At 54.0% G+C, this 15,240-nt stretch overlaps 1 protein-coding gene across 11 annotated transcripts in view; it reads left to right on the forward strand.

The window, feature by feature from the left end:
• TNS1 (tensin 1) overlaps nt 1–15,240 on the forward strand; it is a 214,550-nt gene that overhangs the window by 187,128 nt on the left and 12,182 nt on the right. For all 11 annotated transcript variants that reach the window (XM_037740770.1, XM_037740771.1, XM_017534926.2 and 8 more), the window contains 6 exons: nt 4,567–4,765; nt 8,073–9,142; nt 11,824–11,910; nt 12,972–13,103; nt 13,465–13,557; nt 14,312–14,389. In XM_037740770.1, the coding sequence (XP_037596698.1) occupies nt 4,567–4,765; nt 8,073–9,142; nt 11,824–11,910; nt 12,972–13,103; nt 13,465–13,557; nt 14,312–14,389 (1,659 nt within the window). The remainder of the gene's footprint in view (nt 1–4,566; nt 4,766–8,072; nt 9,143–11,823; nt 11,911–12,971; nt 13,104–13,464; nt 13,558–14,311; nt 14,390–15,240) is intronic.

A 15,240-nucleotide genomic window follows, 5' to 3' on the forward strand; every position in this document is an offset into this window, starting at 1 on the left:
TTTGGGTCCCTGGAATGTTCTACATGAAGCACCCTCCCTGTCCCCACCTCTCCCGCCCTGCCCAACTCCCTGTAGCCTCTGCTGCAGCTGCTCCAGGATTGGAGGAAAAGGGGAAAACAGCAGGAGAGGTGGTGCAAGTGAGGAGTGGAGGGAGGCTAGGAGCAGGTGGGCAGCAGTGGGGCTGGTTCTGAACACTGGGCCTGGGATTGGCAAGAAAGAATTAGGAGGAACTTTCCTGCTTCTTCTCACCTGATCCTGGCTGGGCAGAGGGGTATCCTCATTCCCACTTTGCAGGTGAGGAAACTTGAGTCCCAGAAAGTCTCTAGTAAGTGCACGGGTGGTGGATGAGAGGAGAGCTTGCAGGTAGAAGTATATTGTCCTGCAGTGGGAGAGAGAGAAAGAGACAGGGAATAGACAGAAAAAGGAAGGATTTTCAGTATAGAAATCTAAGTGTGGAAACTGAGGAAAACTGATGGTTAGCCCTGAAGATTGTTTTTAAACAGTACTGGAGATGAGCTCAGGAAATCAAGTAACTTCCCAAGGGCCCTCCTGCTCTGAGTTCATGAGGAGTAGAAATTGCATGGAAGGGTTTCGTACTTCTCTACCCCATGATCTGGGACTGGAGGAGCAGGTTGGGTTGGCAGTCGGAGGGCAGACCAGCTGACCAAGGAAGAGGATGCTCTGGGAAGGAGAAAGGCAGGTGGGGGCTCAGTGAGGGCAGGGCCAGGTGGGACTGGGTCTCAGTGACCTGGGCTAGGTTGGCCACCCAATGCACAAGGGCTGTTTCTGACACTGTGGTGGGAGTGGATGCTGCTGCTTCTCCCTGTACCACCTTTCCTGTTCCCCAAGTTCAGACTCCTAGTCTCTTGAGAACTCCTCTGGCGTTCTGCAGTTTAGGAGCTGAAAGGGCCAATGGGACTGTTGCCTTAAGAAGTTGGCCATCCTACTGAGCCATCTCAGGGTTTCTGATATACTGTCCCATGGGCCCTCCATGCAATCTTACCCTCAGACTCCAAGGCTGCGGTTCAGGTGCCACATTTAGGCCGGAAGCAGTTAGTAGACACCCAGCCTTGTGTAATGGCAAGTAAGCCATGGGTTCCAGGCTTGGCTGTGCCCTGACTATAGGACAGGGTGGTGTGGCCCACTTTATCTCAGTTTTACTGTTGCTAGAATGGGCACCTGTACTTCTTTAAAGGGGTGGGGTGTCGGGCAATGTGAATTGCTTACCCAATATGTGGGTTAGGAGCCTGGTGGGAAACTGTGATGGTTCATTCCAATGGAGCAACCTAGGACAGCTGATGGACCCTTAAAAGGCCTGGGCAGACCAATGAGGGATGGGAAAGCACCCAGAGTTCTCCCTACCAGGAGCAAGGAGCCATCCTCCCAGGCCTTAAGGAACTAGGAAGGAGCTGTAGGGCAGGGCTGCTGACCGGAGTGTGGCTAGAGGGAGGTGGGTAGGGGATGTAGCCACCGGCACCTTGCCCTTCTCTCTCCCTCCCTCTCATCCACTACCAGACCCTCTGAAGGCCAAACCTGTCCTGAGCCAGAGAGTAAGGGGGTTTGGTAAATAAAAGCCAGCCCAGTGATGCAGATCAGGGTAGAGAGTAGATCAGGAGTGATGTCAGTGGATTGGAGAACACAGACCTTCACAGTGTCATTCATGTAGGTTTCAACTTGAACTTCAGGGAGTGAGGAAAATGAATGTGTGCCTCTGGGGTCTTACTGTGTGTCTCTGGATGGGGCTGGAAGGTAAGGATCATGCTTCTGTGACTTTGTGGGGCACATGCAGATCAAGGTCTGCTGTATACCAGGTGCTGTGGGAGGACTCAGCACACAGATCAGCTAGGCAGGCTCTGGGAGCCCACGGACAGCCAAAGAGTGGCTTTCTCTCCCTGGGTGGGAGAGAAGGGGTGCTGAGAACCGTGGGGACCCGAGTGAAGCCATGATGAATGCCTGGAAGGGTCCGGGAAGAGTTTTCAGAGAGTGACCTAGGGCGGCAAGGGACTGGAGGGGAGAGTGGACTCTGGTTCACTCTTGGGTGTCATTTGCATGGCTGTGGATGAGGCTCCCTCTGAGGGTCCCTTCTCCCAAGCTGGGTTACCAGTTTCCCAAGACTAAAAACACATGCTGAAACTACTGGCTCCCTGACTTGCAGAGGGTTGCATTTCCAGTGGGTAAGGGCAGATCGGGGCTAGACTGCCTGGGTTCCTAGGCCGACTGCCCCTTGCTAGCTGTGACCTGGGAAAGGTACTTACATCCGCTCAGTCCTACTTTTCCTGTATAATTGTTTGCTCTTTTGATCATTAGGAATAGCCCCATGGAGTTGGCTTTTCTCTGGCTGATGGGCTGGAGTGCTGCATAGAGCCAGCTCTGGGTGTCCTGTGAGCCTATGGGCTCTGTCTGGGCCACCCAGAGCCAGCTTGTGAGTCCGGAGACTCTGGTGCTAGTGTTCACTGCCACTAAGCATCCATGTGTCCTGGGCACATGGCTCCACCTCTCTGGGCTGAGAAGACAGGTTAGATCAGGGGTCAGCACACTGTGGCAGCTGGTCAGATCCCGCCCACTGACTATTTTGGTAAAGAAAGTTTGATTGCAACCCAGCCACGCCCATTCACTGTCCTATTGTCTATGTAAGCTTTCACACCACCACAGCAGAGGTGTGTAGTTGCAACAGTAGCAGCCTGACCCACCAGCTTAAGATATTTACTATTGAGTCTTTACAAAAACATGTGCTGGCCCTGGTCAGGGGATCTCCGCATTGTCTTCTGGTTCCAGCAGAAGACAATGGATGGATCATACTTGGGTGGTGCAGAATCCATGCCTCTGGTGTGAATTTGGCCTGGGCTTTCTGTGAGGTGGGTGGGCGGCCTGGGCTGGTTGAGGAAGGTTTTCAAGGAGGTCTTGCTGGTACTGCCTGCATGGATTCCAGCTTTGGGTGCCTAGGTGGCTGGTTCTACATCACCCTGTGCCCGGTACCTGGAATAGACCGCCTGTTCCCGGCTCTTTGCAGACAAACTGCCTCAGCCTTGTTCACTGTCATTGCTGTCGGGTGGAGGGAGCTCTGTGTGGGGACAAAAGATAGGCGGGCAGGCTATGGCTAGAGCTGTTTGCAGACCCCGTTACAGCCTCCGGAACCTGCTCTGTAAAGGGTCCTGTGCTGAGCGAGCGACCATTCTCTTCCGGTGTCCAGAGAGGCCTCTGGCCTGGGTATAGGATGTCAGACCTCAGGGCCATCCCAGGAGCCACTCCCTGGAGGCTGTGCCCCTATGCAGCAAGTGCTGGAAACACCCTGCTAGCACCCTGGTTTTCCCTGGGCTTAAGGGAGGAAGTTTGCATGTCAGCCAGCTGGACCCTGGGCCTGTCACCCATGACGGACCTGGAGGAGGGGGCATTTCTCCAGCTCTGAGCATCACAGTCTTGGCCAGCAGGGGCTGCAGGGGCCCGGCCTCCTGAGGGCTGCACAGACTCTGGTTCTTCAGTTTCTCATGCTGATTTCAGTGGATTCCTTAGTGGTGGGCAGTATGGCTCTGTACTCAGGCCAGTTCCTCCTGGGTAAGAAAGGGACAGGGCTGGGTTTGGAGGTGGTGGGAATGACATCCCTCCCTGATCGTGGCCTGGGTACCTTGGTAAACAAGAGCATTCTGCTGGTTCTTCCTGTTTCAAGTGGAGTGTGTTTAGAGGCTGGCCTCAGAGGCCGTGGAGGAGTCGGGCAGGTGCTGGACCAGGAGGTGAGTGGGGCTGTCTGTGACCTTGTCATTTTCCTTGCTGGGCCTCAGCATCTTCATCTGTAAAATGGTCTTTCCTAGCACTTGTCCCCCACCCCCTCCTCTTAGGCTGTTTGGAACACCAGGTATATTGAGATCCTCTGTAAACTGCTGGGTGCTACAGGAATGCCAGAGGTGGGCGATGGAATGCTGAGTTCCGCCTGGGAATGGGATTCCCTGACGCCAGTCTCTGGAGGAATGCTGAGTGTGTCAGGCAGAGAGGGGTGGGTGTGTCTTGGCATCAAAGGGGCTGGTGAGTCCACAGCAGCCCTGCAGGGCATGACTCACAAGTGCAGGCCTGCTGCTAGATGGCCAAGGCTGTTTCTGGATTCTGGGCATGGGATGGAGCTCACATGAACTCTGGCGCTGTCTTGGGATATAGGCAAGGTGGGGATGGACCTCTGGGCCTTCTGTAGGGCCCCAGACTCTAGTGGCACCAGGAGAACCTAGAAGGGCCTGAATGCTGAGTAACAAGATCATCAAAGAAAGAGAGCAGCCAAAGGGGGTTGCCAGCTATGGACAGACTCCTAGTCCTTGGAGGGAAGAGTCCCTGATGGCCATGTTCTGAGGTGGGGCCTGGGGTCCATTTCAGAGTCCTCTCTTCTGAGCAAGGCCCTGGTGAAAGATAGCTGCAGGGCAGGTGGGTCAGGGCAGGCAGGAGCCCTTGGTCTCTTTTGGGGGATATTCATGTGTTCCCAGGCTGGGGTCCGGGAGGCTGGGTTTCATCCAAGGCAGGTTGGGTGGGACCTGCACCGCACCCCTGTGGATCTGTGCTCAGTCTCTGTCCCCTTGTCCCTTCCAGAGCCCCGGAGCTATGTCGAATCTGTGGCGCGGACGGCCGTTGCTGGGCCCCGAGCTCAGGACTCTGAGCCTAAGAGCTTTAGCACCCCAGCCACCCAGGCCTATGGCCATGAGACACCCCTGAGGAATGGGACCCTGGGTGGCTCCTTTGTCTCCCCCAGCCCCCTCTCCACCAGCAGCCCCATCCTCAGTGCTGACAGGTAAGCTGGGAAGGGGCAGCGGGTGGGGGATGAGAATCCAGGCCTGGGACTAGGATGCTATGGGTGAGGCCTCCTGGATCTGTTACCTGTGGCGTGGACAGGCAGAAATCACACCCAGATGGTGGCATCTTGCAAACCACTTCATCAAGGTGCATTGAGGGCACATGTCCTGAGTGCTGAATCCTGTGGGGACCCCAAGGCAGTTACCTGTAATTCCCAGGCGGCATTCAATTCCGCCCATCCAAAACTGTACCGGAAGGAGTGAGGGGTACCACGGTTAATGTGGCAAAGTCCTTCCCCCAGTTGAAAATCTACCAACAGTAAATGACCTATGCAGTGGGCTCATCCTAGGTACCAGGCTCTTTGCTAAGTGCTTTATACAGTTATTTAATCCTTGCAGCAATCATAGGAGGTGAGCACTGTTATTGCTCCCACTTTTCAGAAGAGGAAATGGAGGCATAAAGGTGCAGTAGCTTGCTCGAGGTCCCACAGCTGAGCAGTGGCAGAAATCGGATTCAGGAGGAAGCATGTGGTCCCAGAGCCCATGTCTGTATCCTTCACCCCAGACCTGCGTCAAGGTGCCATCCCGCACAGGATGAGAGTCAGATGGGCCCGAAGCCCACACGAGTGAAAGGCTTGGAGCGCAGAACAAGGGGCCATTCTTTCTGGCTAGGGGCGCAGGGAGGATTTCTGAGGGCTGGAGGCATTTGTGGAGGGTCCAGAGGAGCTAGCAGGATGTTGAAAGATGAAGAAGGAGAGAGAGGGCATTCCAGAAAGACAGCTCAGCAGGGACAGAGGACTGGGCTGTGGCTGTGTTGGGAGTGTGGGGCTGAGGGCTTGTGGCCTGCTATTAGGAAGCTGCAATGGATGGATGGCTGGCATCCATATGTCTGAGTGCATCATACAGAGATGAAAGCCCAGAAGTGGGCAGAGTGGGTGGACAGTCCCTGCTTCCCTGCTCACAGGCTCAGTGGAGGGGTGCAGCAAGCAGCTGCTGGACTGGGGTAGTGGGGGTGAAGGTGGAGGGGACACAGAGATGGGATGACAGCATAGGAAGGGAGCCAGGCAAAGGAGTAAGACCCAGCTAGCCTACGTAGCCCCGAGGAAGGGAGACTGCCTGACCATCTCTTCTGTGCCGTGCCCACTGCTCTCCCTAGTCTGGGATGACATAGGGCCTGCAAATTCCCCTGGCATCTCCCCAGGCCTGGTGGGGCCAGGTTGCGGCACAGCCTATATTGGCTCAGTGCTAAGCCTCCCCTGCAAGTCGGGGTACCATGGGAGGACTGGGGGAGCAGATGAGCAGAGGCAGCTGTCTTGTGGATTCTAAGCAAAGCAGGCCCCCTCCCCAGCCTGTCAGCAGGGCAGTAGGCTGCATCGCTAGGAGGCCTGACTCTGGCAGAGGGTTGCATTTCCCATGTTAAAGGAAAGGGGATGTTCCTAAGTTGCCCCAGCCACCCATTGTTGATGCTCAGTGAGCTCTGGCATTAGGAAGTTGTTCACTGTTTCTCACTCAAATCCCTCCTGCTGAGGCGTTGGCCCCTTCCAGGAAGCTGGCCTTTCTCCTCCGAGATCAACCTTCCAGAACTCCATTTTACTGTCTCCTTCTCCCGCCCTGCTCAGCCTGGCTCTGGCTCCCATTCTTCAGAATCCAGTTTATTCTGGATTATGCCAGGTGGTGGCCCTCCGCTCTGGCTCCTTCTGGGATGCAAGGTAGACTTTGTCCTAGCCTGGCCCCTGACCTTCTCCTTGCCCTTGGCTCTTGCCTGACCCAAGAGCATACCCCCAAACAAAAGCTCATGTCATCAAGTGAACCTGAGCTTATCCAACCTGGCCCAGCGGGGGCCGGCCTGCCGCAACGTCCTTCCAGCCCGCAGCTCCAGGTTTTGGCCCATTAGCTAAGTAAGAACCCTCCCCATGGGGGCTCCTGGTGCACAGCCTGACTGCTACCTCCCTACAGCTACTGGTTTATGCAAGGTCCCTGTCAACCTTTTTTTCTCTTGCTATAGATGGATAGAAGTTTGGATCTAGAAGGAGTCAGGGTCACCTAATCCAACCCCCTCATGTTCCACATGGAAAAACTTTAACAAGCAAAATCTGGATTTTCCAACTCACTGACCATCCATCACATTGTACTGCTGTGCTCTCATAGGACACTCCATGTGGACCCGGACTTGTTTTACAAGGGAAGCTTTGATTGTGGCAATTACCCCAGGGATGGTCCTCTGAACTGAATTTTTTCAGAGTCAGAATTGGGAGTGACCTCTGAGCTCATTTCATCTAATTTCCCAATGCAGGAAATTCCCTCTACAACATTCAGGCCCATAGGTCTGTCAGCTTCTGCTTAAACGCTCCTAATGACAGGAGCCTCATTACCATGCAAGGCAGCTTTCTCCATTGCTGGCCACATCCACAGTGGCTGGAGAACAGACCTTACAATGAACTGAAATCCCCTGATGTGAAGATTCCTTGTCTTTGCTTTTGTGGAGACACCCAGGAGTGAAAGCCCGATTCTAGCACCCTCAGTCAATGTTCAAGGATGATATCATCACATTTGAGGAAACTGAGTCAAGGCAGGGCTACCCCTGGGAGCAACAGGAGCCAGGAAACTCCAGTGGGAGTTTCTGGTTTTTGGTTTTTCTTTTTTGAGACAGAGTCTCGCTCTGTTGCCCAGGCTGAAGTACAGTGGTGCGATCTCAGCTCACTGCAATCTCTGCCTTCCGGGATCAAGCGATTCTCCTGCCTCAGCCTCCCAAGTAGCTGGGATTACAGGTGTGTGCCACCATGCCCGGCTAATTTTTGTATTTTTAGCAGAGACAGGATTTCACCATGTTGGTCAGGCTGGTTTTGAACTCCTGACCTCAGGTGATCCTCCTGTCTTGGCCTCCCAAAGATTACAGGCATGAGCCACCGTGCCCGGCCTCCAGTGGGAATTTCTGTGATGCTGGAGGCTACCACATGACAGCCACCTCCAGTTTCCACAGGAGAGGTCTCTTCACTTTGACGTGGCTCAAGAATGAGCATGGTGCAGTAGGGAAGCGGTAGTAGGCTTTGGAATCAGACACAGATAAGTTGAAACCCTGGTCTTTGATAGGCAGTGTGGTCTGAAGCCTGCTGCCTAACCTCCCTGAGCCTCAGTTTCTTCTGATGTTTCTGTAAGGTAACGTATAGAGCCCTGACGTCCCGCCGTACTGCTGGTGGAGCCATTCTCCCTGTTGTTTGTGGTTGGAGGGAGGGCTGAGAGCCTGCTGTAAATCCACCCTTCATTCAGTACTGTCCACTGGTATCTCAACCTGCCATCTCTCTACAGTACTTCCGTGGGGAGTTTCCCATCAGGAGAGGGCAGCGACCAGGGTCCCTGGACACCCACCCAGCCTTTATTGGAGTCTGGCTTCCACTCCGGCAGCCTGGGACAGCCCAGTCCGTCCGCCCAGAGAAACTACCAGAGATCTTCTCCCCTCCCGACCGTGGGCAGCAGCTACAGCAGCCCCGACTACTCACTGCAGCAATTCAGCTCCTCTCCGGAAAGCCAGGCCCCAGCTCAGTTCAGCGTGGCTGGTGTCCACACAGTGCCTGGGAGCCCTCAGGCACGCCACAGAACAGTGGGCACCAACACTCCCCCCAGTCCTGGCTTTGGCCGCCGGGCCATCAACCCCAGCATGGCTGCCCCCAGCAGTCCCAGTTTGAGCCATCGCCAGGTGATGGGTCCACCAGGCACTGGCTTCCAAGGTAGCACGGTCTCCAGCCCCCAGAGCAGTGCCGCGACCACCCCGGGGAGCCCCAGCCTGGGTCGGCACCCAGCTGGAGCCCACCAGGTTTCTGGCCTCCACAACAATGTGGCCACCACCCCAGGGAGTCCCAGCCTGGGCCGACACCCTGGGGCTCACCAAGGCAATCTGGCCTCTGGTCTCCATGGCAATGCGATAGCCAGCCCTGGAAGCCCCAGCCTGGGCCGGCACCTGGGAGGGTCTGGATCTGTGGTTCCCGGCAGCCCCTGCTTGGACCGGCATGTGGCCTATGGTGGCTACTCCATCCCTGAGGACCGCAGACCCACACTGTCCCGGCAGAGCAGTGCCTCTGGCTACCAGGCTCCTTCCACACCCTCCTTCCCTGTCTCCCCTGCCTACTACCCTGGCCTGAGCAGCCCCACCACCTCCCCCTCGCCGGACTCAGCAGTCTTCCGGCAAGGGAGCCCAACGCCAGCCTTGCCAGAGAAGCGAAGGATGTCGGTGGGAGACCGGGCGGGCAGCCTCCCTAACTATGCCACCATCAACGGGAAGGTGTCTTCGCCTGTCGCCAGCGGCATGTCCAGTCCCAGCGGGGGCAGCACTGTCTCCTTCTCCCACACTCTGCCTGACTTCTCCAAGTACTCCATGCCAGGTGGGCCTCTCCTCCTTCCATTTCCACCCTCCCGCTGATGAAGTAAGTACAAGGGTGAAGATATCTACCCCAGTCTCTGTTCTGACATTTCCTTGGCAGATGACCTGGGGTGAATCACTGACTTCTGGGACTTAGTTTCTTTATCTGTGTAAGGAGAGTTGGAGGTGTCTCACAGTAAGTGTGCTGTGGTCGTGGATGCTGAGATGAGGATGCACATACAGATGAGGATGATAAAAATAATAATGATGAATAGCATTACTGCTATGATTATCATCACCCTCATAGCCATTACCACTTGTTGAGCACATACTGTGTGCCAGGCTCTGAGCTAAGTAGTATCTCATTTAAGCTTCTTGGCCACTTGGTCAAGTAGGTATTAATATTATTAACCCCAGTTTACAAAGTGAGGCTTAGAGGCTCTGTCACTTGTCTAGTATCATTCAGTCAAGAAATGGCAGAGCCAGGTTTCCAATCCAGGCCACGCCACCCCAAAACAAATGCTCTCCAAGCATCACTGGAGTTGTCTTTATCATGTGTCCATATCTTGGGGCTCATTGTTATTTAGCATGACCTTGAAAACCTGCCTTCCAAACCTGGAACCCCATACCTTTGTCAGCCCCATGGTGCCACATCGCTCTTAATAGACCCAGCTCTACTGAAGCTCATGCAGGTTCGTGCAGTGAATTCTTTGCCCATCGCCAGAACTTGCCACCTTTGCCTCCACTTAGAGGGCTCATTGTCTAAACACAAAGGCCAAGCTCAAACTTGACTGTGTGTGCAGTGGCCCTGGGGCCTTGAAATTTGAGGTAGATTTAGAATGTTTTGGGCCCCAGCTGTCCAGATTCTCCCTGTATCACTCTCAGGCCCTGCCCTGAGCCTGCCAAGCCAGGACACCTAGAATGACCCTGCACCCCCTGTTTCCTGCCGCCCACCAGGGACATCTGGTTCCCAGCCCCTCTCCTTGAAGGATGCAAAACTTCTAGTAGCTGGGACGCTTCCTGTTTCCCACCATCTTCCCTGCTTAAAATAGCCTTTGGAGTCAACACAGGAAGGCACGTGGGACTGCAGCCACCTCTGACAGCTCATTAAACAGGCCACTGCAGCAGTGGGGCCCGGGGCTTCGGACAGAGAACAGCAGCCTGCAGCAGTTGCACGGCCCAGCTGCCTAACCCAGGGACCTTCAGCACACAGCTGCCGGGAAAGGGAGCTGACCTCTCCCCTCACACTCGCCCAGAGACAGATCCCAGAAGCATAAGGGAGTGTCAATCATAGGTTGAAATTGACTAAGCACTAGAGACACAACCTGTGTCTCCGGATCTGCTCTCTTACTTGATAGAATCTTTAGTGCCGGCTTCTGTCTCTGAAGGCAGGAGAGGAAAAATGTGGAATCCTCATCTTTTCCTATTCCTCCCCTCACAATTTATTTTGTTTTCTTTGATGCCAAAAGCTGAAGGAAGAGGTTGAGAGTGAGGGCCGCACTTCCTGATGCTTAGACAGGAAGATACGGTTTAGCTGGTGCTAAACTGGTTGCTGGGGCCTCTTCCCAAGGTCACCATCTATGTGACTTGGGAAAGTCACTTCTCATCTCTGAATTTCTCCTTATCTGTAAAATTAGGCAGTTGGATTCTGTCCTGTCTCAGCTCCCTCCAGAATCTAATGTTCTATGACGAGTTCCCAAGGTCTGCAAAGAGTCTGGGCATGGGTGTGTGGGGGGGTGCTGCCTGCCTGAGGAGTGGGGTGCCTGACATGCATAGATGGCCTCTAGATTCTAGGCCCGCCACCAGCTGTTTGATCAAAAGGGAAGTGATTGTTTGACCTGTGTGATGCAGAACACAGGCTTTCCCTGTGGGAAGTGAGGAGGGGCCTGGGGAAAAGGGGGCAGAAATGGCTCTTCCTGTCCTCATCTTCATGGTGCGTATGCTGAAGTTGAGAAACTGAGCCTATGGAGAAAGGTTCTAGAAGCAAGTGTTTTAGCCCATGGGAGAGAAACTGTGGGAAGGGTTTAGTCAGTCTTCTAGGGAAAGTGGGACACAGGGTAGAGGAAGGTTTTGGTAGGCTCTGTGAGAATGCAGTGCCAGCCCGCCCCCAGGAGGCAGCTCAGCCACCCAGATGGCCGGCAGGGGGTGGGGATGGATGAGGAGGTCAAAGGTTCCTTCCACTGTGCTCTCATGGTGTTCGAGGACAGCAGCTTTTGATGTCAGTTTCCTGGGGCTGCCATAACAAAGGACCGTGAGCTTCGTGGCTTAAAAATGACAGAAATGTGTTCTCTCACAGTTCTGGAGGCTAGAAGTCCACAATCAAGGTGTTGGCGAGGTCGGCTCCTTCCTGAGGCTCTGGGGAGAATCTTTCCCAGGCCTCTCTCCCAGTTTCTTGTGTCTCCTGGCATCGTTGGTGTCCCTTGGCTTGTAGACACGTCACCCCAGTCTCTGCCTGCTCCTTCCATGGTGCTCTCCCCCACGTGTCTCTCTGTCTCCTCTCCTTGTAAGGACACCAGGCATGCAGGCATTCTGGATTAAGGCCCACCCTAATCCTGCATGATCTCATCTTAATTTATCTACATCTGTAAAGACCCTAATTCTAAATAAGGTCAAATTCACAGGCATTAGGGGTCAGGACTTTGATGTATATTTTGGGCGAACACAATGTAGCCGGTAACACTTTGTATTCTTTTCCTGCTTTAGACAACAGCCCGGAGACACGGGCTAAAGTGAAGTTTGTCCAGGACACTTCTAAATATTGGTACAAACCTGAGATCTCCAGGGAGCAGGGTGAGTACGGGGCTCTGTGTCCATCAGAGGTCGTAGCTGGCTGAGGCCTGCTGTGTCTTCCTGGGGCTAGGAACAGAGGCAAATTCACTCCTCTTTGTAGTAGGGGATCATCACAGAGGGGGCTGGGGTTGAAGTTGGACAATAGAAAGCACTTCCCCCAGTGAAGTGTGGGACCGAAGAAGCAGTGGATGTAGACACCTCTTGGGAGGATTCTTAAGGTCTGCCCAGATAATGTGAAACCTTTGCTTTCTGTCTGCCTGATGTGGGAGGTTTTTGCATTTTAGAGAGAGAGAATAAAGTTAGGAATGTGAGAATGATTCTCAGGGGAAGCGTGTGTGGGTGTGGGACAGGGTCAGCAGCGACAGCCCCTGGGTCAAATCTGGATGCTGCCTGCTTTTGTAAATGAAGCTTTGTTGGGACACATCCACACCTGCTGGCTTTCATCCTGTCTGTGCTGCCGTCCTGCTGCAGTGGCAGAGTGGAGTGGCTGCAGCAGAGGCTGCGTGTCCTGCAAAGCCTGAAATATTTACTCTCTGCCCATTTACAGAGTGTGCTTGCCAGCCGGGTATCGTGGCGCACACCTGTAATCCCTGCACTTCGGAAGGCCAAGGCAGGGGGATCACTTGGGGCCAGGAGTTCAAGACCAGCCAGGGCAACATAGTGAGATCCTGAATCTACAAAAAAACAAAAAGAAAATAACTATTCAGGCCTAATGGTGCATGCTGAACAGTGGCCTGTGGTCCCAGCTACTCAAGAAGCTGAGGTGGGAGGATTACTCGAGCCTGGGAGGTCAAAGCTGCAGTGAGCCATGATTGTGCTATTGCATGCCAGCTTGAGTGACAGAGTAAGGCCCGGTCTCACAAAAACAAACCAAAAAACCCAACAGAATGAGTTTGCCAACCTGAGTACAGGAAGACCCTTAAGTATAGTTAAGTTCTAACTTTAAAGAATGTTATCTCACCTAAGAAAGAATGAAGGTTGATAGGCCCAATGCAACTTAAGTAAAACTAATGCCACCAATGTCTTGCTTCCTCCTCTCTCCTCGTCCCTTCCCCATGCAGCCATAGCGCTCCTCAAGGACCAGGAGCCAGGGGCCTTCATCATCCGCGACAGTCACTCCTTCCGAGGCGCCTATGGGCTGGCCATGAAGGTGTCTTCGCCGCCTCCAACCATCATGCAGCAGAATAAAAAAGGTAACCTCATCTCCCAGAATGGGGCCCAGGACCAGGTGACCTTTATAGTCACTAAAAGGGACCCAGGATGTTGCGCAGGACCCTAAATCCCATCAGACTCTTCAGAAGAGCAAGTCTTGGGCTTGGTGATGGTTGGGCCAGACATGGGAAAGCAGGACGTTTGGGCACCTGCCATGTGCTTCCCGGGGGGGCGGGAGAGCAGCAGTGGGCTCTGCAGTCCGTGGGCTCCAGCCAGGTTCTCTCTTCGGCCATTTCTCGCATCCTGGCCCCACACGCTGCAGAGGTTTCAGAGCAGTCTCGGGAGGTGGTGGGAGGAAGCCATGGGAAGGGACCGAGCCTCATTTCTTTCTCTTTGTCCCAGGAGACATGACCCATGAGCTGGTCAGGCATTTTCTGATAGAGACCGGCCCCAGAGGAGTCAAGCTCAAGGGCTGCCCCAACGAGCCAAATTTCGGTGAGCTGTCCCCCTGCCCCCGTCTCTACAGTCTGTCCTGAGTCTTGGCCCTGTCCTGGGTTCCTCCAGGGGTCTGATCCCAAGCTCTTTCTCACAGGCTCTGCCAGTTACCCTTGTCATAAATTCAGCAGAGAAAAAGAATGGGGGCTTCTCTCCCTCTGCAGCGTGGCTCCAAACTCTGCCAAACTGTTCTGTATTTGTCCTACCCAGCTGGGACTCTCGCTTTCATTGTAACTGGAGTATCAATGCGAACATCCGCTGCCTTAATTGACCACCTACCATGTGAATGTCACTGCCTAAGCACCTTATATCACATCTGGCCCCACAACCTTCATGTTTGGTCGGGGTTATCCTCCCTATTTTACACATGAGGAAATGAGGCTCATCAAAGTTACACTTACCTGAGAACCGCAGGTGAGAAGTGACTGAGCTGGGTTTGGATCTCACAATTCTCTGCTCCTTCTGCCCGTTCTCAGAGGAGCCCCAGGAACTGGGGCGAGTTAGGAGCGATGTTAGGAGGAACTTTCTGGAAAGGAAACTTGTTAGATAACTTTATGACTGCTGGAGTGAGCCTTGGGAATCTTCTCTGTTGGATCTTGTGAAACAAGAGGGTGTGACTTTTCAGCTTTGTTGGTGGTTGAAGTAGAGGTAACAAAGAAGTGGAAGATTATATGTATGGGGTAAGGGTGGAGGTGGAGGTTTTCCCTCTGGCTTCCAGTATGCTGCCCCTGACATGCCACCTCCCTCCCCACAGGATCTCTGTCTGCCCTGGTCTACCAGCACTCCATCATCCCATTGGCCCTGCCTTGCAAGCTGGTCATTCCAAACCGAGGTAGGAACGTGAGACTCCTGGCTCGCCACCCACAGCCTTGAGCTGGCCCCCTTGATGCTGCCAGCCACTCCGGACACGAGCCAGGGCTGGAGGACACATGTCATTTTGCCAATCTGGAAAAACTCAAAACTACTCTCCTTTTTTTCATATTAAAAAAGAAAAAAATTATGAAAAAGCCTAACTCCAGGGACACACATAAATGGACATGCCAGATTGTCCAGGAAAATCCTCTGGAGGCTTTAAGAAATTCATACAGAATCCTCAGACCACGTGTCATCTCAGGGATGACAGGAGGAAGGAGAAGTAGGGGACAGGAGACGTGTCCTGGAGGATGAAATGGGCATCCGGGGAAGAGAGCGGGGAGGCAGGCTGAGGTGTTGGGGGTTGGGCTGGATGGAAAGGAGAGAGCAGCCTCAGGAAAGGGAAGACAGCACCTAGATGTCACTGGAGTTTCTAATCTGTGTGCTTGGAGGGTGTTCCCTGACCGAGGGGACGCTGAGCTGTTAGGGACAAGCAAGTCCTCTTCTGATTGTGGGAAGTTGGAATGGACTCCAAGAGCATGAGGACACGCAGGGGGAGAATTTGAGTGAGATGGTAGGGCTGGGGAAGGGGTGTTTCACTTCTCTCATGGAGGTGCGCCAGCCCTGGAGTATGGCAGGTGGGCCCCTAGACCTCCTCCCAGCATAGGCCTCTACTGCCAGCCCTCAGCGACATGGAGCCCACTGGAGGGCCATTATGCCTTACCTCCAGTGCAAGGCCTCAGAACTGGGAGCTGGGCTGCCTTCTCCCCACTCTCTCTGTTCAACAATGGGAACTTCAGAAGCGCCCCTAGGATGTGACCCTGGGATTTT

The sequence above is a fragment of the Cebus imitator genome, unplaced genomic scaffold (genome assembly GCF_001604975.1).
Source record: "Cebus imitator isolate Cc_AM_T3 unplaced genomic scaffold, Cebus_imitator-1.0 Scaffold89, whole genome shotgun sequence".
Taxonomy (NCBI): Eukaryota; Metazoa; Chordata; class Mammalia; order Primates; family Cebidae; genus Cebus; species Cebus imitator.